The 25,600-nt window shown below is 41.0% G+C and overlaps 2 protein-coding genes across 4 annotated transcripts in view; one reads left to right on the forward strand and one right to left on the reverse strand.

Moving 5' to 3' along the window:
• The window catches only part of LOC135984748 (cohesin subunit SA-2-like), a 63,413-nt gene extending 45,230 nt beyond the window's left edge, over nt 1-18,183 (forward strand). The window contains exons 23-33 of one of the 2 annotated variants that reach the window (XM_065627242.1): nt 578-655; nt 2,532-2,624; nt 3,337-3,505; nt 5,413-5,564; nt 6,417-6,518; nt 7,808-7,962; nt 8,058-8,186; nt 11,558-11,748; nt 12,742-12,916; nt 13,942-14,035; nt 15,114-18,183. In XM_065627242.1, the coding sequence (XP_065483314.1) occupies nt 578-655; nt 2,532-2,624; nt 3,337-3,505; nt 5,413-5,564; nt 6,417-6,518; nt 7,808-7,962; nt 8,058-8,186; nt 11,558-11,748; nt 12,742-12,916; nt 13,942-14,035; nt 15,114-15,122 (1,347 nt within the window). In that variant the 3' untranslated portion in view covers nt 15,123-18,183. The remainder of the gene's footprint in view (nt 1-577; nt 656-2,531; nt 2,625-3,336; nt 3,506-5,412; nt 5,565-6,416; nt 6,519-7,807; nt 7,963-8,057; nt 8,187-11,557; nt 11,749-12,741; nt 12,917-13,941; nt 14,036-15,113) is intronic. The other variant, XM_065627251.1, reaches the window with a different exon arrangement.
• A 56-nt stretch (nt 18,184-18,239) lies between these two features.
• The window catches only part of PPP2R3B (protein phosphatase 2 regulatory subunit B''beta), a 54,502-nt gene continuing 47,141 nt past the window's right edge, over nt 18,240-25,600 (reverse strand). For both annotated transcript variants that reach the window (XM_065627264.1, XM_065627273.1), the window contains exons 11-13: nt 24,295-24,413; nt 24,104-24,210; nt 18,240-18,862 (exon numbers count right to left, since the gene is read on the reverse strand). In XM_065627264.1, coding sequence (XP_065483336.1) covers nt 18,718-18,862; nt 24,104-24,210; nt 24,295-24,413 — 371 coding nt within the window. In that variant the 3' untranslated portion in view covers nt 18,240-18,717. The remainder of the gene's footprint in view (nt 18,863-24,103; nt 24,211-24,294; nt 24,414-25,600) is intronic.

The raw sequence follows: 25,600 nt of genomic DNA on the forward strand, positions 1-25,600 counted from the left end.
CCTCAACTCAAACACTGGCCATGCCAAGATGGCCGTATGTCCTGGGATTACAAGGTGAAGTACTCTAGCAGTCATGGATATTAATCAGCCCCCTGTTTTCAGGAGAGAACTTGAGGTTATTTGGAAAGGGATGGAATCTAGCTGGGTAGAGAGAGCCTGCAGCCACTGGGTAGAGGTGGACTCCTTTAGATGGAGCATCAGAGCACCGAGGTTTGGCTTCTGCTATGAATTGCCTTCTGGAGGAGTCTGCCTTTTACCAAAGACTGTAGAGAAATCCTAAGAAGCTAAGCTAAGGTTAGCCTCTGTGAACACTCCTTTTGGTACATGGTTACTTTCCACTGAACTTGTCAAGACGTCGGAGTTCTGCAGAAGCAGCACCTTGGTAATGAAGTTTCTCAGGAGGCAAAGTTTGCTTATATAGAAACCTGTTACGTTTATTTTGAGGTCTAAGTACTTTACAGTACAGAAACAGTCGTGGAAGCAGCATGCAAAATGTCAGGCTTGAATGCTTTGTTTAGTCCTAAGCTTTTTGCTGTTGAACCTTTCATGTAAATAAAGGGCATGTTTTTATTTGCAGATGATCCTGCCAGCAATCCAGTGCACCTATTTTTCTCTCCTGTGGAGACTAGCTGCAGTTTCGGAAAATTCTCCCAAGGTTGGCCACTCTACATGATTTTGAAATTCAGGGTTGTGCTTCTAGAAGTTTAAGTTGCGTTTCTGTTCTCGGATCTCCAGAAGAAAAAAACTTTGTCAAGAAGATAATTTGTGTGTTTTCTTGAGGAAACCAAACTGAGCTGAGGCATTTTCTCTCTGTCTTGCCCTCTTTAAGATAAAAAAAATAAGTGTTCATCCTTTTCAGTCTGCAAGAGAATAAGTGAACAATGGTTCACTTCTATTTTTACTGCAAAACATGTGCATCAAATTCCTGGGGCTTGATGGAGATAAAGAACTTGTTCCACTGCCAAACAGTTTGTTGTTTTGTTGTTTTAATGAACAAAAAATATTCAATGAAAACTCCACGAAGTCCTGTTGCTTTGTTTTGCTTTTATTTTCTTCTTTTACTTACATATTTCTGGCAGAAAGTTGGAGGAAAGAGGTAGTTTTCTCATTAGCTGGCTACTTACTTTCTTAATGGGTTTTATATAGCGCCAAGCTCTGGCAGGTATTTCAGCAGACAGACCTAGTTTAAGACACCAGAGAGGAAAACTCTTTCACGTTTTGGTTCACGCGTGGATGTGTACCTGTGCAGCTCCTCTTTACGGTGATTTCTGGCCACACTGAGTGCTGCAGCTTCTGTCATTCTGTCCCCTTCCCCTGGTGCTCCTGTGTGCACAGAACAGGACACTGACACAGGTATTTGTTTTGTGTGAGAAATGCTGGCTGGGAGGTTACCCGTTTGGTGACTGATGCACTGTCTATTCCCATCCTGTTCCATTCCTGTGTGGACGTCTGCATCTCTCGCTGCTCTCATATGTTCTGCCTTTCAGTCCAGACACGGTTGGCTTGACTGATAATGGGGCAGTATATTTCTTTTTAATTTAGGCTTTCATATGGAAGCAGACTTTGATTGGAAGCACAATGTTACGGCCCACTCTGCAGGGCCAAATCTGGATGTCAGCAGAGAGTGAAGTTCCCAGAGGAAAAAATCCCATTTCCTGGACAGCAGCTCTAGAACAGTTTCTTCCCTCCCCTCCTCCCTCAGTGTTCTGCTGCTTCTCAGCATGCTCTGGGATGGATCCCCTTTCTTATACAGTTGCATGGTGTGAAATCCAGCCCTCCTGTAAGTGCATTCCGCTTCTATTGACCGCTCAGAGCAGTGCAACAGCTGGCACCTGGTGAAGGATCAGAAAGTCTTTTATGTGGCCGTGGGCAAATCAAATGGTGTCTCTTGCTGGATCCATCTTAACAAATAGAGGCATCCAAGTTTCTGAGTGCCAAAGTTTGAAGTGTAGTTAAATTGCGTTCCCTTTGTAGTCAATAGAGGGAGAGAGAAGAGCCACTCCAGAAGGCAATTCACATTGAAAATTAGCTGGGATGGACCAGGGTCTTTATGACTCTACTTCCATCTCTAAAGTGGAAATTATTATCACTCCTCTATGAGAATAAGCTGAAGTGGATAAATGAATAAGGGAATACCTGCTATTAGAGCTGCCCATCCTACAGATGGAGAAACAAAGAATTTGTGACTTGCTGAATATCACTAGCCCCAGAAGTGTGACAGATGCACATGTCCTACTACTAATTGTCACATTTCTGCACCAGAGTATGAGGGGAAGTATATATTTTTATGGATTGGCCTTTCTATTCCAGATATTGTGCCTGAAGACAAGACATGGTTTGAAAGTTGTTCGTAACTAGTAAGCTGTTGCCACCATGAGATGTCAGCTTCTTTCGTAATGTCATCATCTGTGCTATCGTAAATAAGCATTATCAGTGGAAGAGAGATGGAACTGTTGTTTGTTCTGTAACTCCCTATTGAATCTCAGTCCCTAATGTATTTATCCTGTCACTTTTCCTAAATATGTTTTTAGGAGACTCTTTTTGCGCTAAGAAGAGAGCTGAGACGTTTCAGTCAGATTTGCATGTGGTTCCTCCACCATAAGGAAAAAGATGTAAGAGAAAAGGTTTGTGTTTCTCTGTCACTTAACTGGCGTACATCTACAGTCCTCCTTTTAAATGCCTGCCTTTCTTTTCATACTAATATTTTCTCCTATTGATTTTTGCATTTTTTGGTCTCTTGGCAGAGAAATAACTCTCTTAAGAAAACAATCTTCAACTATTTATTTTAAAGCACAATTAAAGTTATGTTAGTTAAAATGATACAGAAATTAGTGCTTTAATCAAGCACGGAAACGTATCTGCATAAGTCCACCTATGGAATCAAGACCTGAATCTGAATGACTCAATTTAACAGTTGATAATCATTGTGTTTTCTGGTTAGACTGATCAGTGTACTGGCGGTTGTTATTGTTTTATTAATACCTTGCTATGAATATTACTTAAAAAATTAAAAAAATTGGAGAAATTGTCCAGTGATTCGTGTGTTAAAAGAGAGATTTGCTAGCATAATAGATCTCTTCTTCTTTCCCATGGAAGGTTGAAAAGCTTTAGGTGCTGTTCATGCATGATACTTGTATATCCTGTATCCTAAGGTACAAATTCTAGAAGGGCTTAGCTGTGGCATTTTACCACACGTTGGGGCAAACAGAAATCTTTAGCTTGCGAGGAAGAAGTGGGATAGACGCTAGATTGTGACTTGTGGTGTTTGAAGATGCGAAGTGGAGTTGGCGTGAAAAGTAACGTCTGTAAGTGCTTCTTTGGCTTTGCTCGATACAGGCCTTCATGATACTCTGTGACTGGTTGCTGATTTTGAGTCATCAGGATTCAAATGATAATGAAGAAGCAGTCGGACTTCTGTATTATCTTCCTAGTACATCGCTTCAGGAAAAACTGCTTTTGTTTATCCAGAAACATGTTTTCGTGGAGGAAGAAGAGGAAGGCAAAGGTTAGACATCTTCATCACTGGAGAAACAATCTACCACTTTGTCATCTGTACTGAATGTATTAGGAAAGGGGGCTGGTCTTTTTTTTTTAGTAGTGTTGGGGTTTTGTTGTTTTTGTTGTTGGTTTTTGTTTTGTTTGGTTGCTTTTGTTTTGTGTGCGGTTTTTTTTTTGTTTGTTTTTGTTTGTTTGGGCCCCTTTACAAACAAAGTGGCTGACCTGTTATTCACTGATCTGTATCCACTGCTGTGGATCTAGCACAGGAAATAGCTGCCAATTTACTGGTGGGATGGAAAGGGCTGATGTGATGCAGGGATAGGTAAGAATGTAAAAGTATTTGGTAGGCTGGTGGTACAGATGGTGGTGTTACAGCAACGCCTTGCAGTGTTACAGTGTGACTGTCAAGGCATGGACACTTCTAAGCCATCAGAGGTAAAGACTAGTGGATTTTGATTCGGGGGTGCAGGGCAGATTTAGTGGGAAGTAGTACTTGTTGCTCTGTTGTCTTTTTCAAACACATTCAGATGCCATATTGAGGCTGTTATTGTGAAGGCTGGTTTCTTTTGGGGAGTGTTTTGAACAGAGATTGTTAGTTCGTTGTGGTTTTGAGGCCGAGTTCAAGCGTCATGCTTTGAAAAACCAAGCATTGTTCTAGGTTACTGTGTCAAACTCTTGTCCTTCAGCTGTTCAGATGGAGTTCTTTGTCAGTTCTGGGCACCATGCATCTTCAGGTCACAGTGTATATGCCGGAAATGATGGGCCTAAATTGCAACAGGGAGATAGTAGAAGAGAATCCTTATTGATAAAAATGGAGATACAATAGAATAGGTTGCTCAAGTAGGTTATAGTATCCTAGTGGGAGTTTTTGAAGCAGGTTATGTTTCAGAATGCATGTTTTGTATCTGAAACTGATAAAATGGAACCTGTTTTGGGTTAGATGGCCTGAGATCTGTTTCAAACCCATTTTGTATGATGCTTTCAGTTTCTCAGTCCTCCCCACAAAGGTTCCCTGTCATCCCATCGCAGATTCCTTCCTGAACAAGCAATTTTATCATGCTATGGGTGTCCTTGTCCATGTGCACGGCTGGCAGCTACTCCATTTTAGTTTTCACTCTGATTTGCAGATGCTTCTGATCAGTCACTTACCTATGTGTGTTTCCAGGCTCACAGTCATGCTAGAAGCAGAAACAGTCCACATCAAAATTAGAGGTCAAAGACTGAAGCCTTTTGGTAGTTGATAGGTGATATTTGCAGCAGGAAAGAGTGTATCTGCGCTCTCCTGCTGCAAGAAGCTCTCCCCAAGCACCTTCATAGCTTTTTGGAAGACTCTTAAGAGTATTCGTTTTCCACAAGTTATCCAGCTAGTAATTAACACATGTTTCAGAGACTTAATTTGTTCTTAATTATATGAAATCACTTTTTTCTTTCACTCTTGCTGATGACCACGTGGCGAGTTTCATCTGGACTCTTATTGACTGTGTATGGCAACTTTTGTAGGTTTTCTGATTGGTTATGTGCTGATTTTCTAGCATCTGTGTTATTCTAGGAAAAAACCAAATGTGGTCTCTTCCATTTGGTGTGTTTGTGCCTTTTATTCTGCACTCTGGTTCTGTTCTGTAGCTGTGAGCAGTGTTGTACAAGGAGATTCTGAGTAGTAGAGATGCGAAAGCCCTATGAAGATCAGAGTAGAAGACTCTGGAAATAACTCGTTTTCACTGTCATCAGCTGCAAGCTTTGAAATGGAAATAAACCTGTGTTTTCTGATATGCACAGGAATGAGCGCCTGCATCTGTTGCTTAGCGTGTTGACTGAACAGCTGAGTCTGTGCTATTTGCATGAAAGCTGGTCATTAAAATTGAGATATTTTGAATAAAGCGGTAGAACAAAGCTTCAATGCTTTTGTTTCCCTAGACTTGACAGAAGAGGAGGAGAGAAAGGATGAAAGTTGCAAACTTGACGACTTGCACAAAAAGCGGAGTCTTCTCGCAGCATATTGCAAGTTAATAGTGCATAATGTGGTAGAGATGACGGCGGCTGCTGAGATCTATAAGTATTATGTGAAGGTAATGTTTTAGATAGGGTTGCTTTGCCTGTCAGTGCATTTTGGTTTTGAAAGTGACTCCAGTGTTTGTGAAAGATGTGGGGTTAATGGTTTTATGGCTCCGAATCCTTGTATAATCCCAAAAGGGCTATAAAATCAAGCAAGAGTGGGACAAATCTCTCCTCTTTGCTCTGCAAAGGTCCCTCCCTGCAGGTGAAGTAAGTGAAAATTTAGTAGAGGGCATGCCTGTTGGAACATCTGCTCCTCGGCTTCTCCAGAGAGGCCAGTGCAGAGAAGCAGTTTATGGCTGAGGGAGCATTTTAACTATAAAGATTCTCACGCTGAAGCCGTCACCTTATTTTATACAGCTCACACAGTCCATGTGCAGATGGCCCAGATTTCACATGAATCCTGGTGTTTAGACAACTGGTAAAGCCTCAGCCACTCGGAAGTGGGTTTCAAGAGGGCTGAGAACACCACAGAGTGGGCACTCTCCTTGGGTCAACTAACAGGACTCTGGAAATACTTGAATATGGATCTTGTTCTTTACTTCATTGGGCCCAAGGCGAGCACTGGTTAAATACAGAAAACTCTATTTCTCTCCAGATTAGGCTTTGTTCTTCTGTTATAATAAATACTCAACAATTTCAGTGTAACTTTAATCCTCACATTACTCTTAAATGAACATAGCATTGCTTTACTTATGAAATAATATTAAAAAAAAAATCTATTTTTCATCTTTTAGCTTGGGTGTTCTGATATTGGGAATGTTGATGAACTTCTTGTGTCTCATGAATACAGTCACGTGTTTTATGTACTCCCAGTGCTAAAGAAGGGGAATGATAATTCTTATTTGTTTTGTTACCATTAATAGACCTACAATGATTTTGGAGACATAATTAAAGAAACGTTGAGCAAGACGAGGCACAATAACAAAATTCAGAGTGCCAAGACACTGATTCTCTGCCTGCAGCAGGTAAGGTTAAGATGAAAGCAAGAGGCTAGGAACTCTTATGACAGCTGTATTCATATTGTAGTTTTTTACCTACCTTGCCATAATTATTCAAATTCGTTAAAAATCCTAGTGGAAGAAATTGTTTCTTTGCCCGTATTTTCTATTTGTATGTTGGTTTGGCACGTCATAATTAAACTCCTTTAAAATCATTACATCTTTTTAAAATGTAATTTTGCACACTATTTTTTTGTCTTGCGTTCTTCAAATGCATAGTGTTAGGATTGATGCGAGATTACAGAGCGTTTCTTGGGACGTGGTAGGTGTCGCTTAACAAAGGTTAAGGGTATCATCCTGTGTTTTACGGACAGCCTCAGTTCCCTTTGAATTTGACGAAGCACAAACGTGTCTGTGGCTGGCCAGCTCTAATCCCCAGTATCTTCAGTATTTTTTTTCTGAAAGAAAGCGTGCCGCAGCTCTTCTGAAGGGTCTCAGTTGCTGGGGCTTGCAGCTGCTGGCTGATGAGGCCAGTTAAGCTATTTTAGCAGCTGCTTCTGCCGGCGCTGCCAATGCCCAGAGCTGCTTCCAGCTTGAAGTCCTGCCCTGAGCCACAGAGCGGGCTCCTCCTGGGGGGTACTGATACATGAGCTTTGCTTATTTCACAGGCGTTGCTGGGGGCTTAGATCTGTGAACCAGCCACTGAAATCTGAGCTTAGATGAGGCCGAGCAGCATTTGGCCAGATATATTCTGCTGACATAGTCAGGACTGCGTGTTTAGGTATCACATAGACAACAGGCCCTTTTCGGCCTTTAGTTGACCTTGAAAGTTAACAGGTTGAAGGGAATAAGCTACCTCCATGTTCTGTTAGGAAAACAACCCAAAACATAGTTAATTTGGCTTGAGACTTGCTTTTGACCCAGTCTCGCTCTCAGAAATTGGACTATGCTGCTGCCAAACTTTCTGTCTGCATTCTGATATTCTGAAAGCCTCTCAGGCAAATTAGGCCTCTTGAGCTTGATTCAAAAGTCCCAACAGGAGCTGGGGTCAGTGAAAGCAACATCTTCAGGAATCGATTCTCTGTGTATGCACATATTTGTTTATTTATTTATAATTCATGCCTCTCCGTTAAGCACAACAGTGTCCTTCGTGTCAGTTCCTTGTTGTTGTTCCAGTCATGGGCTTACCTGCTCTTTTGTAAGGCTTCTGTCTGTGTAAGCTCGCTGTCGCTTGCTGTGCACATCTCTGCGTCCTCCCGGTGCTTCGTTTGCCCGTAGGATTACATATGGTTGCTTATCGGAGACTTCTTTTGTAGCTGTTCCAGGCACGTGCAGAAAGCCAAGACAGAAGTAGCGACGTGGATTTCTCCTCTGCTTCCTTCACAAATATGAAAGAGCTTGCTCGTCGCTTTTCGCTAACATTTGGCTGGGACCAGGTGAAATCTAGAGAATCTGTGGCTATGATACACAAGTATGTGCTGTGTAGCATCACTTTGTCCATGGTCATTGCTTTTGTCAGTTGTCTGTTTTATTACTCTCATCTCTCTCTATTTTTTCTTCCAATAGGGAAGGGATTGAATTTGCTTTTCAAGGAGCTGCTGGAGTAGATGGAAAATGCTTACCTCCTAACTTGAGCTTTCTGTTAATCATCAGTGAATTTTCCAACAAGCTGCTAAAGCCTGACAAAAGACTAGTGTAAGTTAAGTTATTGTACTGGGACACTTGACCTTCAGTGTTGCAGAAGTTGCTCGAGGGCTTTTCAGAAGACTTTTGAAATTAATCTGCCCCTGAGGCTGTTAGTTTGAGAAACACTTGTAGAATTTTGTAGTAGTAGTAATTTCAGATCGTATGTGCAGTATGCATTTTAGATCTTTTTTGGATGTAGTTGTGGCCACATATGGCAATTCTTCTATGGGAAAGACAATGTTAACTTGGTGGAAGAGATTTGCAACTTGACTGGCTAGTGGAGTGCCAAGAATGCTTTTCTGAGCAGAAAAGTAAACAGAAAAGATCAAGGAAGAGGTAATGCCTGGATCATTATTTCGTAATGATCTAATTCCGTAGCTTCAGGTCTGAATCACCTGAGTTCCATGGAATGTATCTGGAATAGAAATATACATGACACTATTCATAACGGGAATATTTAAATTCAAGAATTTACTATTTACAGGGGAATATACCCCGACCCGCTTGGGCCCCTGTATTTTACAGTGGTTTAAATATTTACATTTAATAACATAGGAATGATAGCCTTATTTTAGCATCATGGGACATTATGTATCTGAACAGAGAGATGTATGTTTATGTCTCTTACTTCTTTCTTCACCTGCATCAACTCCAGTGATTTTTTTCGGGAAGGAAGTAATTCTTTTCCTTCTGTTTGCTGCTTATTTTGGATCTGGATCTCTGCACTTCAGTCTTCTATTTACAGATACTGTAACAACTATTACAAAATATATAACAGGTATTTACATCTTCCTGAGAGCATATATGAAGACATGGGAATGTAAGATGAAAATTCATTCACATCTGCCTTTTTGAACTTCTGAACAAATCACTCCGGTACTTGACAGGAAAAGTTGCGCTTTAGAGAAGTAGTCAGCAGAAATGGAAAAAAACCTCAACAACTACATATTGCTGAGCTCTGTGTAACTTGTTTGCACTTGTGTCACTTTGTCTTAGATTGGAGGTTAACATCCGTGGGTCAAGAGTGGTAAAATGTCTACTTTCCTGTTACTTTACATGACAAACACAGTTTATTAATGATTTCCAGTTACTCATATAATGTATTGAAAAAATGGATTCAAATCTGAAATGCAAAATACAGAAGAAAAATATTTGACATACGCTGATTACAACCGCTAGTAAATCTAAAGTGGATAATCTATGGGTAGTGATAACTTCCGTTTCTGTTCTTGCATTTGAGATCTATGACTAGAATTGGTTTTGTACAGTTCCTGTACAACTCAGTCCATGTTACCTGGATTTTAAAGAGCTGTTATCATGTATGTGATGACACTTGTGCAATAAGTAGATTTCTGTTAATCTACCCTTGAAAAACTCTGTCATTTCATTTACCTCCAAGGAGTATTTTTTAATTAAACAGGAGGAAAGTATTTCATGATTAATGTAGGCAGATTTAAAGTTAAATCCTGATGATTTTTTTTCCTGGGGCTATATTTAACTTTTTGACCAGTAGATGTATTCCAGAAGTGTATTTCTGAATGTATTAGATACATTCAGGTAGGTTTATTCATTGAAAACTTTTGTGGGAAATAGAGAACCTAGCAGGGAATGCTCTTTGACTTCAGTTCTTAACTGCTTTGGACCCTCCCACTGCTGCCGGGAACAAATGGGAAACAATAAAATTCACAAGGGGGGAAATTGCAAGTTTATCTGCAGCTACATTCAAACCATGTTTCTAGAGTAACAGTTTCTATTCTGGGAGGCCTAAGATGCCTTGCAGGGGCTGGAGATTATATTTCTTCTTAGAAATATTTAGGTTTAGCTCCATCATAAATTACTGGATGGAATGTTTTAGGTCAACATGAACTTTTAGAAATAAACATCTGGTTATTTTCATTTTTATTATTAATCATAGGATTGATGTCCAGGTCTGTATGTTAACATATGTGAATGTACCTGTAACAGATGAGATACAGAATATGGGCATTTGTTAGAAAGGAGTATATTTCAACGCCATCAAAGTCTATGGATTTTAACCTCCTCCCCTGTAATTACCCAGCCTGTAGCTGTAAAATATCTGACTTGTCAATTGCTCCGTGCTACAAAATGCACGTGAGAAATGAATTATTGAATAACAGGCAGCATGAAGGGCCTGATTCCTGAATCAGTAGGAGTCTTTCCATTGACACTGATAGCAGTTGGATTAGACCCTAAAGCAGTAGTTACAATACAGTCTTGTTTGAAACCAACAAATTCCATTACCAGGGTTTCTTGATCCCTGGGGCCCCTGGGGTCCGTGACTCTAATTGTTTCAGAGTTGGTGCTTACCCTAACCTCTTCCCAGCACTGGTTTTCTTGTTTTGCAAAGCAAATTAAATGTCTGATATTTTCCAGGCCACACTCCTAATCAAAGCAAGAATAATGTAGTGTACAGGCTGGCGTTAAAACTGTCACTTCTGGTATTTGCCAAGGTGGGGTCTGTTTTAACAACACTGGGCTTGATTTTAAAGTGATGAGCTGCAGCTGAAATGTAGTGAATATCCAGTTTCTAATCCTGAGTCAGACTTTAGCTTTCTTTTCTTATTGTTATGAAGTAGGAATGGGTCAGAAAGACTTTGTCAGAAACATCTTGCTTTTCAAAAAGAATGTTTGAAGGAGATCCCTTAGCTCCAGAAAAGGCGATGGCTTCACCTGGGATTCAAGTCTCTGGGTTGAATCAGGCAGAATAGGGATTGGAACCAACATTTCCCACATCCTCTGTGTTGCCACAACTGCAGAGCTGTTAACTCCTCCTTGCAGACACTTGACATTTTATTTGGAACATGGGAGAACTGGATTGATTTTGAGGTGATGTTGTAGAAAAGTGGGTTTATTGGTGGTTCTTTTTATAAATTTTGACAAGAGGCACTCATGGCATAAATACCCCATTACCGGACCTGCTGTGCTATTGAATCACAAGGAGCATCTCTTGCCTTGGATCTCCTTTGTGTCGCAGCCCATGAGGCAGAAAAGGGCCACCAGGAGAAGGGGCTCATACTCCGTTCAGGCTGCTCATGGCAGCAGCAACTGGCAGGGACTTTTCCTGCACAGGATGTTCTTTCTAGAGACTCATGTAATTCTGTAATTCCTGCAAATCAAGCGTTGTTTCTAATGCTAAAATTCAAGGACGCTTTTAGCCTTCAAGGTATTTACGTTTTAAATATTGTGATATTTCAGAGATATCAAATATTTCTGAGAAAAGGAATGCCCTTTCTTTTTCTTTGAGAGTTCTGTCTGCACCTTTGGAGAGTAAAGGTGAAATACCTTTCTAGCAATAGCTTCCCTAGATATTGAGGGGAAAGATACTGAGTTTTCTTATGCTTGCTTTTGGTTTTCTCCAGGTATGCTTACTTACAAAGGTATATAGCAGAACCACTGCCTTGCAGAGGAGATGACTGGCAGCCGTTGATTTTGTACAGAAACTCTTTACTGGCAAATGAAGATGAGGAGAGCTCTGTCCTCGGCAGTCCAGGAGAGTGGTCCCCTGTGGGCACATCTAAGACATCTTCTTTTAAAAGGAAATTGTCCAATGGTATGATAACTTGCCTGTTCTGGACCAGCTGTATTTGCTTTGTCCCAGCAAAAATGCACTTCGTGCTTTGCGTTAGCAGTACCACAGGGCATTGGATGTTGTGGACTCCCCACTTTGAACTGTGGCTTTTGCCTTCAGCTTTGTTGTTGTAGAAGGCCTCTTCATCACTTAATAGCAGAAAGGTTGGAGACTTTGTGTCAGCTGAATTCAGCTAATCTCGAATTGTGCTCTGCACTGAGCTCTGGTGTTTGTCTGTGCTGTTGAGATTTGGTTCGTTGCTTTCAGCTGTTAAGTTATGGGTGTTGTTGCTTTAGGCCCTGTAGATAATTGAGACAGGAGATGTATGTCCAAAAGGTCATTCAGGTGATCTGGGCCAAATCATCTCCTGGGGTGTTTCTTTCTGCTGAATTTCTAGGGAGCCTGTAGGATTATACTCCTCACTTAAAGACTTCTAGTTAGGTGGGCTGGATCCAGGCTTTAACAGCTCTTGTGGACTTGCAATCTGTATTGAGATGTTCACTGCACTGATATGGTGGGACTTTAATTAAATGTCGTAAAGCCACGATGAAACTAATTGCCAGTAAAAAAGCTAAGTGCTATGGACATGTGCAGTTGTATGTGGAAGAAAGGGAATTTTTCCAGAGCATCCTTTAATTTCTCATCTGTGACCCACCTTCAGAAAGCTTGTCCCTTTGTGTCCCAAAGGCCCTCCTTTCTTGAGGGTTACACAGGCTCAGCAGTACTGATAGCACTTGTGGACCAGGGCCAAGATCATAAATCTCGATTGCAAAAATGTGACCAGCGGGCAAAGTAAACTGCTTTTCTTTTATGTGGCTTTTTAGCTGGTTCCTTCAATAAATTAATGCTTCGCTCCAAGTCTCCCTTCGAGCTTGGCCCCATCGCTTCAGCGCTGTGGGGGACCTGTTGGAAATGTCCATCTCAAGACCTTTGCAAGTGAGGCTGGAGAACGAGCCTGTTCACTGTCTGTTACAGGGTCTTTGCCTGAAACCAGCCAGGCTGAAGCAGCAAGCAAAGCTCCAGACCTGCAGTGTGCTGCCCAGCTGGCCTCTGCAGCGGGGAAGAGCAGAAAGAGGCTAAAATCTCGAGAGGCGCACTTGCAGGAGCATTTGCCATTCCTCTGTCCAGGAGGGCTGCGGAGAAGATACTGGTGAGAATTTTGTCTTACAAGCTCCTTTGCTTGCCCTGGTGTTGACAGCTATGGTCTCTTTATCCACCTCTGCTTCGTGGTTTTTGTTTTTTTTTTTTTTTTTTTTTCAATGCTTCCATGGGCAAAGTGCACAGGGGGTGTGCCCGTCCTGTCTTTCAGTGTCCCAAAGACAGGTTGTTTCTTTTGTTTCCTTAGTCCAATATCTGCATTTGCTGCTTTAGCCTGATTGTCCCCCGCTGTCACAGGGGTTCTGCACATTCTTGGACTAAGACCGAATGTGCAGAGAAGACAAGGAAAGAGGAGGGTTCCCCATCCCATGTCTCTGGTCCTGATGAGAGGGCTGCACTCCCAGTCACTCCCTGGCTGTTTGCTGCAGCCTGATGATGAGTATTTTCTGCATCTCTGGAAATGAGAGAGGATTCTTGTACTGTGTAACTGGTGACTTGCATCCAGAGAGGTGCGTGTCTGTGTGCAGCATGCACACACACCTGAGTGAAATCCCACAGAACTTGGGTGTAAGAGGTGTTGCAGAAATAGGGAGGCTGGAGTCTACTTTTGAGCTCTGTAAAGCACTTAAAGTGCTCAGTTGGAATATTTTCCTTTAATACAGTTCATTTATTGAGGTGTTATGTTCCATTTCCCGTATTGATAAGCTAAAAGATGAAACACAAATCCCAGAACAATGTATACTTTTCTAGGTTTTGGGACACTTGTTGAATGGACCTGGTGAATACAAGTAATATAGAACAAAAATTTATTAAACCTGTATGTGATTACAGATCCAGCCCCTGTTTAAATGAATGTTTTATTTCTGAACTGCTTTATTGGAAATTCCTCAGAGCATAACCGCTTTCGTACCTGCGAAATACTGGGCCAGAAACTTTGGGCTACCTTACATGGCTATCATCTCTGCAGCAGATCTTAATATGTGAACTGCTCTGCTTTAAGCACATTTGTGCAAGGTGCAACCTCGGTTACAAAGTTTCTCATGACTTAGGTTGTTTGTTCGTTTGTTTGTTTTCCAGCAAAGATGAGATTAAGACAGAAGACGTCTCCAAGGAGGGTCAAGCAGAAGACACAATTGAAGATGTTGATGTCGATGTTGTTGGTGCAGACCAGGTAATTCCATCTCATGTTTTCTGGCTCTGAGGACAGCTGTAGTTGAGGTGGATGAATGTGAGTGCAAAATCTCATGAGTACCCATCTAGCAGCAAAGCGGCTGCTCTTTCATGGCCCCTTCCAGGCTGAGAACAGGGCTTCTCCCCTCTTCCCTTTCCAGCTGCTGCTGTGCTCTCCTTCTTCAGCTCGATCTGCATTTTTAAGGCAATTCTTGTTGTAGGATCTAGACATCCTCAGGTACACTGCACACCAGCTGGGGTGCATTCTGAGGAGGATCCAGTTTCCTTTTTTCCCCATACTGTGAAGCTCCTTGATTAAGAACCATTTGCTGTGGTTGCTTCACGTTACTGACCCATTGCAGAGATGGCACTGCTGCATGGCCTGCAGGGAATTCAAAAATGGAGTTTGCGTTGTGCTCTTTAGATGGAAAGACTCAGGATGTGTCTGATCACTGGTCAGCCCAGGGCTCTCACTGGAGTATTCCTTGTTTCTTGCCCTTTTCCAGTCAAGGCTGTTGGGGAGATTAAATTGTCCCCAAACCAGCTGGGGATCTGAAGGGAAGCACATGAACACTGTGGGCTTGGAGCGGCAACCAGCAAAGCTGAACAAATGGTTTATTTGCATATCTGAGTGATGTTTGGTGGTTTGGGGCGGGAGAGGGGGGTTCATTAAAGAAGACTAGAAGGAAAAAGGGACTTCTACCTTTTCTTCCAGTCATATGCCTTTTAAAATGTAGACTATTTGGACCATATGCCTGGAGTAGCTCCTATTGAAGATGGGTAGATAGATAGATAGACAGATAGATAATAAAATAGTTTAAATCTGTGGACCAAGATGAAAGCCATACAGAAAGTGCAGTACTTCTCTAGTATGTGGCCTTTTCCTGTAGTGCCTTTTCTGGGTTCCCTGTGTTATAGAAATGCTTCTTTCCTTTTGTGGAAGCCAAATCAAGAGCCAGGTGCGGTCAAGCTGCTAAATGGTTGGAGGCTACACTTTTATTCTGATTCCTCATGTGCTCTTATATGATGTTTTCTTGATAGTATGAGACTGATGTAATCTTTTTTTTTTTCTTGTATAGGACAGTTAATCTGAGAGGATACATGGAAGTGAAGAACACACTACCTTTTTTTCTGCAAATTGTTCATCTGAAAATGGGGTTGTGATGGCATCAGCCAAGGCAGCAGGAGATACGGATGAAGTCAAATCTCTGCCCATAGGCACCCACCCAGAACCAGCTGCGTACCAGCCCAGCAGTTCATTTCTCCATGTAGCTGTTCGTGGTGTTACTGATTTGGCTGTAGTGCTCCTGAGGTTGAGGGCATTGTGAACATCATTACTCTGCTGCATCCTGGTCCTTGATGCTGCCTTGGAACAGTTCCCAGCCTAAGGATTGGAGTTGGGGTACTGACAAATATTGTGTCAAAGGCTCTGCAGACTAGATGAGACACCCTTACTGAAATAGGGGGCAGTGTTCTGTTGGATGTATCGCTCATCGTCTAAGATGGGTATCTACTCGTTTCCTTGTACGTCGCCTAGCTGTGGATGCAGTGACCTGCTGGGTGATGTGCTGCAAGTGACTTGGCAGCGCCATTTCCTGCCTGTAAGGTGGAAAACCTGGATCAAATACTCTGAAAGTATTTCTAAATTCCAGTGCTTATGGAGATGTGGTCTGTGGGGATCAGGACATGTTTGCAGGAGACTTGTATCAAGGCTTCTAAGTAACAAAGAAACAGTGGACCAGCTGACTGTTTTCCTCTGGAAGAAATTCCTCATACATCATGTAGTATTTACTCTGAAAATATAAAGCCTGAAAAGATAATGATGTAAATAGATTGTAAACATGGCCCTTCAAAACTAGTTTTGCCATTAAGAATTTGCAAATGAGAGTGTTTCAGAGGCGGGAGTGCTGGCTGTGTTCACTGACCCTTTGTCACTGCTCCATAGAATTGTACACTGCACTAATCCTATCATCAAGCTTTATTTTTATATATTTTTTTTTAAATTTTAACTGTGTAAAATTAAACTACCTAGCCATTGCTTCCCATTAGTGCTGGAAGTGCAAGTGCTCTTCCCACACCAGGTCTGGTGAAAGCAGAGCAGCAGCGCTACTGGCTTTCTAGTTTGCCCTGTTACTAAACAGAGCTAGCAGCGAGCTCCCATGAATGTGGAAGCGAAAGCCATGAATGTCTCTCAGTATCGGGTATCCTGAAGTGCCAATAGTAAAACCATTGTGTTTCTTGTTGCGTCATTAAGCAAATAGGCTGATAGGAGGAGGGGGCAGCACTCCCCTAAATAATGCTGATTATCAGCCCGATCAACTTGTTCTCAGTTCTCCTGTCACTCCCCTGAACTGTGATGATGTTTCCCTCATCTACCTAGATTTGTAGATCTAGGTCTAAATGCTTACCAGGTAGGTAGAGTACAGCTGGACTTAGACTAAGGAAACACACCTGGGATGGCATCCCATGGAGATGCATCAGGAAAAGGTTCTTCCCCCAGAGGGTGGTGGACACTGGAACAGGCCCCCCAGGGAGGTGTCACGGCCCCAGGCCTGACAGTGTTCAAGCAGAGACTGGACAAGGCCTCAGACACATGGTGTGAACTGTGGGGTTGTCCTGTGCAGGGACACGAGTTGGACTTGATGATACTTGGGGGTCCCTTCCAACTCAGGACATTCCATGATTTTGTGCTTTCATTCTTGTAATGAAGGACTAAGGCTGGGAATTACCCTGCTGGAGGAAGGTGCAGTAATCTCTTTAGTTCATGTATTGCATGAAAAGTCACTTCCACAGTAACACCCATGATTTACTGTCCTACAGCTGTGCAAATCCTTTAGGAAAAAAGGGAGTCTGTTATCAAAAGTAACAGGGAGGGGGACTTAACAGGCACTTTATTAAACACACAGTGGCAACAACAGCTACAGGTTTTGCAGAAGAGATCCACCCTCCACTGTGGCTGTTTGTTTAATGGAGAAACATCCCCATTTGATGAGAAAGCCCTTGGCTTTTTGTGCCTATTTACAAACGCCTTTTTGAGAAGGGGGGTTCCAGCTGCAGGTTTAGAGGTAGGGAAAAGTCCCCAGCCCTTGAACAGCAATGGACATTCAGGATCATCTTCCAGAAAGCCAGTTGGTCCTTTCCCACAGCACCCAAGGGAACAAAGCATGACATAAAGCTGCTGTATCTCTTTATTGTTTAAAAAAACCCAAACCCTGAGCAAGTAGCGCAAGGTATCTGACCAACACTAGAAAATGTGATGAGTTTCCATTAAAATTGGAATAATCAACCCTGATTTTATTTTGAAAAATGCTTTGATTTGAGTGTTCCTTGGTTAAGGTTCACTAACAAGTAATGAAACTTATCACTAAGATCTAAGATACAGAGGTTTGTAAGTCTTTACCTGAGACAGCGCGAAGGGTTGAGTGGAACAGATTTTTCTGTGCCACGTCCAGCTGTTCAGCAACACTGTCTTTTGGGTGAGGAAAAACCTGGTAGAGCTTGATTGCTTTGAATATGCAGCTTGGTGGAATTGTCCAGCCAGACTGCATACATGTGTAACTCATCATGTCTGAAATGGTTCTGTAACAGTAACAAGTTAATTGTATGCAGTATATAATAATGAGAACTGATAAATTACATGTATGAAAATCTTTATTTGAAAATACAAACATGATTTTTAAACATTTTAACAGATCTACACTGCAACCAAAAAAATAACTTACATCTTTTTGTACATTTTTTTTCTCTCAACAAAATCTGTTTAACAGTAAGAGTGAGGCAACAATTTCAAGCTGCTGTGACACTGATGAATATCCATGGAATGTGTCAATAGCAAACAACTGAAAGGGGGACAGACAAAAGCACTGAATGCCCACAACGAATTAGCACACATCGCTGATCAAGTAACATTTATACAAAGGATTTTTTTTTTTAAATTGGTTCCTTCTACATTAATTAACACACTCATTTTGTATCAAGTATGAACACTAAGCCAGACTTCATCACTAAATCTTTTTATAATGAACATTGATGAAAAGACTAAAGTTTAAAAGGGCAAGCAAAATTGAAGTTGGGGCAAACAAGGACTACATGGAGAAGAGAAGCAACTTGTCTCAGGCATTCGCTTTCCTTGTGCACTAAAATGTCCGGCTTGTCAAATGGAACTCTGTCTGTAAGTGAGCACGGAATCGTGCACTTACAGTTGTGTCTTTTCCTTACCAAGGCATAAACACCCTTGGGCTGTCTATGAGCATAAAAGCATCGCAAGCCAGGTATATCTAAATTGTCTCCTTACCTCCCATAGCAGGACAGGAACAGCTGTTCACATATGGGATGGAGATGGTCAGTGCACCACACATCAACTTAGAGAGAATTATATAAAACCAATAGATTACTTTTCTCTAAAGTCAAATATTGTTATTCTTCCAAAAAGGAATTATGCAACATCTGTAAATAAATATTTTAATCTATTTTACAAACTGTAGACTATTGAATAAATACAAAAAGTTTCATCATTCCATACAAATGCGCTTCTTTTATTTAAAAGGTAATGTAGTGATTAAATATTTTAGCACAAAACTAAGCTGACCTCCTGGAACCAAAACCCACTGAAATGTACAGGCGTGTAGCAGACCCGCTGCAGACTCTCCCTCCTCTTCTGCAAGTGCTGACCGTAAGTAACCACTACTCAAAGTCCTCTTCGTAGTCATATTCATCCAAGTCTACACCAGCCAGATGGGAAGGCATTTCAAAAAACGGTCTTTTCTCCATTTGATACTTTAGGACACTGGCCTTCTGATGGTCTACAGGATTCAGTTCTGCTTCATACCTATGGGCGGGCAAAGAGAGAAAATGCAAGTCTAGCTACATTGGGAAGTGCCTAAATGTTAAAGCACTAACAAGACACCTGCAGGAAGAACATAATTTCCAATATTTCATATTTATAGTAAAGAAACACTATGCTGAAGCAGCACTATCTTTCTGTTAGAATCACTTTAAATTTAAGCTTGCTTACTCTCCCATCACATGCAGAACTTGGTGAGATACACAGCGTTACTGAAAGGATTCAAAGCACATACGGCTCTGGTGGACTACTTGTAAGTTAGAAATGGTCAAATGCAAGACTTAAGTGCTTGACAGAAACCCTTCCTGTTCCTTTCAAGAAAGCTGAAATTATGCTGAATTAGGTAGAACAAGCTACACCTGTAGTAGATACAAAAGAGAAAGAATACTCTCATTAAAATGGACAGAGCACAGGAAGTGATAGCAACCAACTGTATTTAAAGCAAATGATAGAAAGCAAAAGGCAGTTGTTTAATGCAAAATTACAGATAACCACCTGCTGCTGATAAAAATGAACAGACAGATAATGAAATGTGATGTTTAACTGACACAAGTCAGTGAAGGTTGGTGGTCAGTGAAGGTGGTAGATGCCCCATCCCTGGAGACATTCCAGGCCAGGCTGGACGGGGCTCTGAGCAACCTGATCTAGTTGAAGATGTCCCTGCTCATTGCAGGGGGGTGGACTAGGTGACCTTTGAAGGTCCCTTCCAACCCAATCCATTCTAGGATTCAAAGAATATCTGCTTCAGCACCATTTAGGTGAGATCAATCTGTCATTGATAGCCATTGAAAAAAATTAAACATAAATCTCTGCAGAGATTTATGATGTCAGATTAAAGCAGCGACCATTTCCTGGGTGCAGTTGACTCGGTTTCTTGCACATCTTCCCGAGTGCTACTGAACCTCATCCCAGCACAGGATCATTTCCATCTACTTTACAAGACCGGGCAAGAAACGAGCTTTAGAAACTGCAGCACCTGTTCTTCAAATGGGACTATAATGGCATTATGTGGTGATTAGGAGAAGTGTTCTTTCAGACAAAGACAAGTGCAAAGAAGAGTTAAATACTAAGAATTTTCTATGAACACTAAAACAGAGTAGCAGAGATGGGAGGAAGAACAACATTTTCAGTTGTGAATGCAAGTCTATTGAAACACTTCATAGGTAAACTATTAAACATATTAAGCCACACTTCATAGATAAACTATTAAACAATTTAAGCCAGCTTCACCACCATTTTGAGTAAAAGAAATCTAGCAAAATAAAGATGCTTTGATAACATCAGGTAAAGACTAAACAGTGTTACTTCATCCTTCTCAGGGGTATTAAAGCCTCAACTGAGTGAGCATCCATCAGTGCTCAGGCAGTGAAGGGAACACCTTGGGTTTCTCCCACAAGTTCACTGATTTGAACAGGGAACAAAAGTCATCCTAAGAGAGTTACTTTACTGAGTTACACATTTGAAAACAAGGATTTGGAAGAAAGATTCTGCCCTAACAACAGTTTTGTCCCACAAATCTGTTATTTATAGTCTTCTACACAATTCCATCTTTTTGAGAGGTTTTTGTTTGTTTGGTTTTTTCTATCCAAACAGAAACATCTTGAATACACCTTTTGGATTTATTGCACAGTGCTACACAGAGAGGGGACAGCAGCTTCTCCAGTTATTCAAATGGCAGCATGAAGATATCTCAGATACCATTTGAAGGTCCCATCTACTCAGAAGATAGTTATGCAAACATTATTGGACCAAATGGAAATCCCACTCTCTTGCAAAGCTTGGGTGGCCTCATGGAATGTCACTTTTACTCATTTCCAAGATACTTAAGGAAATTTAGAAATGCCGCTCCAGTTTTACGCATCTGGGCACTGAAATTATTTCACTTACTTCTCACAGTATTAGAAAGTCTATCGCTACCTCCCAGCACAGAGGTTTTTAAAAAAATACAAACATGCTTCTACAACACCTCTAAGAAGTCCTTTCTTCCCCTCCTCACATGTCTGAAGCTCATGGGAATGTAGAGAAATCAGCCTATTTCTAGATTTCTGTGTACTCCCAAGTTTCAGATCAACTGTTTTAGTAGGAATGTCAGGAAAATATTTACCACAGAGGTAATCAAATAAAAAAAAAAAAAAAATCACACTGGATTGTCAAACAGTCACTTCAGTTTGGACAGGCCTCACAACCCTTTAAGAACAGTACATGATTTTAAGGAAGGTTTTTGTACAACCCAGTAACTAAGAATGCTCATAATATATTTTTGTAAATATTTTTGTTCATTGAACTCTAACAGCAGCAAGAAAATGTTTAGTAGGCTTGTGTTTCTCTCAGGTTCAGCAGTAGAAAATAAACTTCATTTTTCAGGATGCGTGTATGAAAAAAATTATTTAGACAGTCCTACTTCAGTATTAAGTTTTGAAGACACATTTGCTGACCTTCACTTTCAGAAAGCGTTCAAACTAAGTCAGATTTGACAATGCCTCCCTGAGCCAGATCAGAATAGATTTTCTTTAGATTTTCCTCTATTTGCTCACAACTAGGATTCAGTTGCTTATTTGATAAACAATTTGGAAGGTAACCTTTGCTCTTTATAAAAACAAAAACCCCCTCAATTCAGCCGTTTAAACGCAACAGCCTTCACAACCTTCTGATGTAAGGCTCAGCAGAAACCAGCAAGATGAAGCAAAATACTTGTTTCTATTTAGTCCATCCAAATACATCTGCCATATGGTTTTGTATATGATACTTGAAACACTTGGACAAATTATTAGGTGGTAGTTAATGGAGACAATGAGCATTACAACCTATACTCCAAGGAAAGAAAGCAGCAAAACTTGAGGAACACTTGGATGGAAGTTTTTACCCATCTGTGTGAAGGACCACCAGTTAAGCTATGGCTTATGCATCAAACCCAATTAGGGTTACAGAAAGTCATTACATTCATAAAATGCACGATTTTTTGGGCTGTGCTTCCACAGGATGCAGTATTTTTCTTTAATTGACAGGGTTTTTTTCTACAGGATCTACGACAAATCTACTAATGCCAGAAGCAGAGGCAACCTGTAACCAAAGCGACGCTTGTGTTCACAAACACCAGGCTCAAAAGTAATGAGAAACTGGATGTTTTAGCATCATACATCTTCTCCACATCCCAGCACACTCCACTATATTCTTAGAATAACACACTGCTTTTCCTCAAGGAGTGTATTTACACAGTGAAAGTGCATTTTTTTCAAGTTCTAGGGTTATTAGGATTCTGCTTTACATATCATAAGTTCCAGAATAATGTCTGTATTACTTAGGCTGTAATTGCATGGACATATAAAGAAGACTCTGCCTGTGCTGCTGAGAGAACAAATGTCATGGAAGTACCTGAAAAAACTTAGGTGTCTAAGACCTGTTAGAAGTTTACTGGAGAGTGAAAATTTAAGGTAAATTATTAAATATAATCCAAAGGTTATACTTTAGAGACATTTTGTACTTTAGGGTTTTTTTGCCCACTTTCTGTGTAAAGCCACAGAACCACAGTTTCAGGTACACCTTGAATAAATTTTTCATGGAAAAGAAGTGATCTGACCCCAAAATACTGGCTGTGAATTTCACAGTTTTCATCATCACCAAGAGCAGACATCTTGGAGGAGGGTGGGAAATACATTAAAGTAAAACAATTTAGTCTAAGCAATAATCACAGTGATACTTCCAGCTCAGAGAAACAGCTGCAGTCAATGCACTCATAACTGAATTGGAATAAAAGCACCCCGAGGCTCTTACTTCACCTCCTGTTTGCACGTGTAGTGGAACTGTGCCTGAACATTATCTTAGAACTTTTCAAAATTACACTTGTCTACCACAGCCCAGCAATTTCAAACCTTTAACTGGAGGCACAGAGTTAACCTGGTTTCCTGACACGCAGGTCCCTTACTACTGGCGTCAAAAGGATATTTTGCCTCTGGTTTCAGTTGCTGGTGACACTGCGTGAGGTCTCAGGACAGAACACCACAGGACCAGCTGAAATCCTTCCTCGCCAATCTAGCTGAAGGATGAGCTTTCACAGACCAGGTGGAATACTGCTGAACCCCCAGTATATCCCAGCTGACAAAAGAACTGGTTTCTCAGGGAATTCCACAGCAAAGATATAAGAGGCTTTAAGAGCTGCAAGATAGAATAATAGGATCTTAATGGAATCCAGGAAATCTGCATTGAACCATCCACTCTCAGGTGACCTTGAGACAAATTTAGTCACAACCCATTTGAATTTCACAATTTTGTATCTGAAAATGGGCTAAATGGGGTAACCGCTCAAATTCTAGAAAGTCAAAACAGCAGCAGAATTTTAAAACAGGAAGGTGGAGACAGAACTACAGCAACAAAAGTACACAGACCAGCACAAGAGAGAGATAACAAGGCTAAAACAAAGGTGGAAAACATTGAGAAAGTGGTTCCAGTTAAGATTTAAGATGTTCAGATTTAACAGTACCTCAAGGCTCCTAAATGTTAGTCAGTTCTGTCTTAAGCTTGGGCTCTCAGTCTTGCCTGTTGATGCACCTTCTTCCCTCAGTCTCTTTAAATATCGAGTTAGTCATTCTCTAAATGTTTGGCAAGAATCAGACTTTAAAATGGAATATTGATGTAGGAAATGCAGGAAAATACGTTTTCTCTAGATAGTCTCATCAACCTAAGGCCTAAACCACATTAAATTTGTACTTGTTTTCCTTATCTTTTTAAATAAGGAAAACAATGAATGGCAAATTTGGGACTTTGGATTCCAAGAGGTTCTGGAAACTACGCAGCAAAAGTAAAGGAGTGATTTTGAACCAGTAAGATTTACTATCTTATCTACTGTTAGAGAACTGTGAGAAAATACTCCTAAGCTGATATAACCGAGTTCAGAAGTGAGATTTTTTCCCCTCAAATCTCTTAATGAAGGTCTTCATTCATTTAACAATGAACTACAAAAATTAACGTTGTATTTTGTTTAGAGTTGAAGCTTATTCAAATCTTGTGCTAGTTCCAAAATTCAAAGTAGGACCTCTTCTTTGACAAAACCAATATGATCACAAACTGCCAAGGAATATTTAATGCAAGATACAAGCAAGGTTCTTCCTCCCTTGCTGAGCACACCACGAAACATAAACTGCAATGTTCTACAGAAATAGCATCAAGGATGATAGTGATGGTGATGATTAGTAGAGAGGATTTGTACCAACCCTCCTGCTACATCCTTACCCGTCATTCCACTGGTCACCTGCTGCCTCTTCTGCTACCAAGATATCATACTCTTCAGCAGCATATCTCTCCCAGTCAGAGACCTCCTGGCTTTCACCTTCACCATCCTAAACAACCACATTGCAAGTTATACAAAAACATATTAATTGTTAAGCACACAGCTAAAAAGACTTTTAAAGCTTCGTACTCACCCGCAACATAGAAAACTGATCCTTCTGTTCATGGTCAAGGTATTTTTCAATGTTGAAAAAAGTATCAAAAAACACATCTGTCAACTTGCATCGCTTTAAATCATGCAGAGTAATTTTTCCTATAAAGAAGATTATGAGATAAGATGTTTAGAGCTGACGCTATCCTTTCTCCAAAAAGGAGGAATGTTATTCAAAATTTAAGTCATCATTATACTTAAGAACATTTGTCACTGATGCTTAACACAACGGGAGAGAAGCTAACAGATGAAATACGCACCTAGAGAAGAGTCCTTCAAAATGGACAAAACTTTTACATGTTTCAGATGTCACTTGCCTTAGCTGTCATCCTACTGTCCTTCAATGTGTTGGAATGACATGCAGTCTGCCTCACATAGCTATTAAAAATAATTTAAGCTAATTGTCTAAGCTTCTTCAAGAGGTCAAAGTCTCCACTGAGCTAGCCATTCCTTGCCAAGCAGTGCTTGGGTAGCCGGTAGGAATCTCCTCTGGCCTTTTCTCCTCCCCTCTTGAAGTGACAAACGTGTGACAGATGACGGTGCATGACTGTGCTCCACACAAATGAATTTTTCACAGGGACTAGTTTGCTACACTTGTCCAGCCGGATCAATATTTACTGCTTAAGAAGAAAGCCACGTGCTCAGAGGCGTTTTGTTTGTATTTTATAAAGTGATACTTTAAAGACTCAGGTCAGTGGATCTGTGAAGTATTAGATGTATTTGTCAGGTTGCTCAGAAATGTTACCTTATTTCAAAGTTGAATATTCAAGTTTCTGCAAGAAGACTGAAAGGCACCAGACATACAAGGAAAGTCTATCCTTAAAACTCTGCTTTATTGATTCACCTGAAATACAGCCAGCCTTCTGTGGTCAGTCAAAGAGGGGCTAACTGCAGATGTTATGGAAGAGCTCAATAAAAGCCAGATCTAGAACAGTATTTCCTCAGCCTACTGTCCCAGCCTCTAATGAAGTGTAACTCAAGGACACCAGAGGGAAGCAGAAGAAGGATCCCATTTGGAAACGGCCCCCACGCTCGTGTCTGTCACCATCTGAAGTGCCTCAGTGTGTCCCTCCCGCCCTACAGCTGGTGCCCCAGAGCGACACGAATCCCTCACGGCACCTGTGGCGTATCTGTCAGGCCCACACAGATGTCTGATGTGTTGGGCCATCTCAAGTGGCAGCAACTCTCCACAACCAGGCAACTGATTTGAATCCCAGTTATATAAGCTCCCCATTTAAGTTAGACACCTATATTTGGTTCATTGACTTGCTCTCCAGTTTCCATTTATT

Source organism: Caloenas nicobarica, chromosome 1, assembly GCF_036013445.1.
Source record: "Caloenas nicobarica isolate bCalNic1 chromosome 1, bCalNic1.hap1, whole genome shotgun sequence".
NCBI lineage: Eukaryota > Metazoa > Chordata > Aves > Columbiformes > Columbidae > Caloenas > Caloenas nicobarica.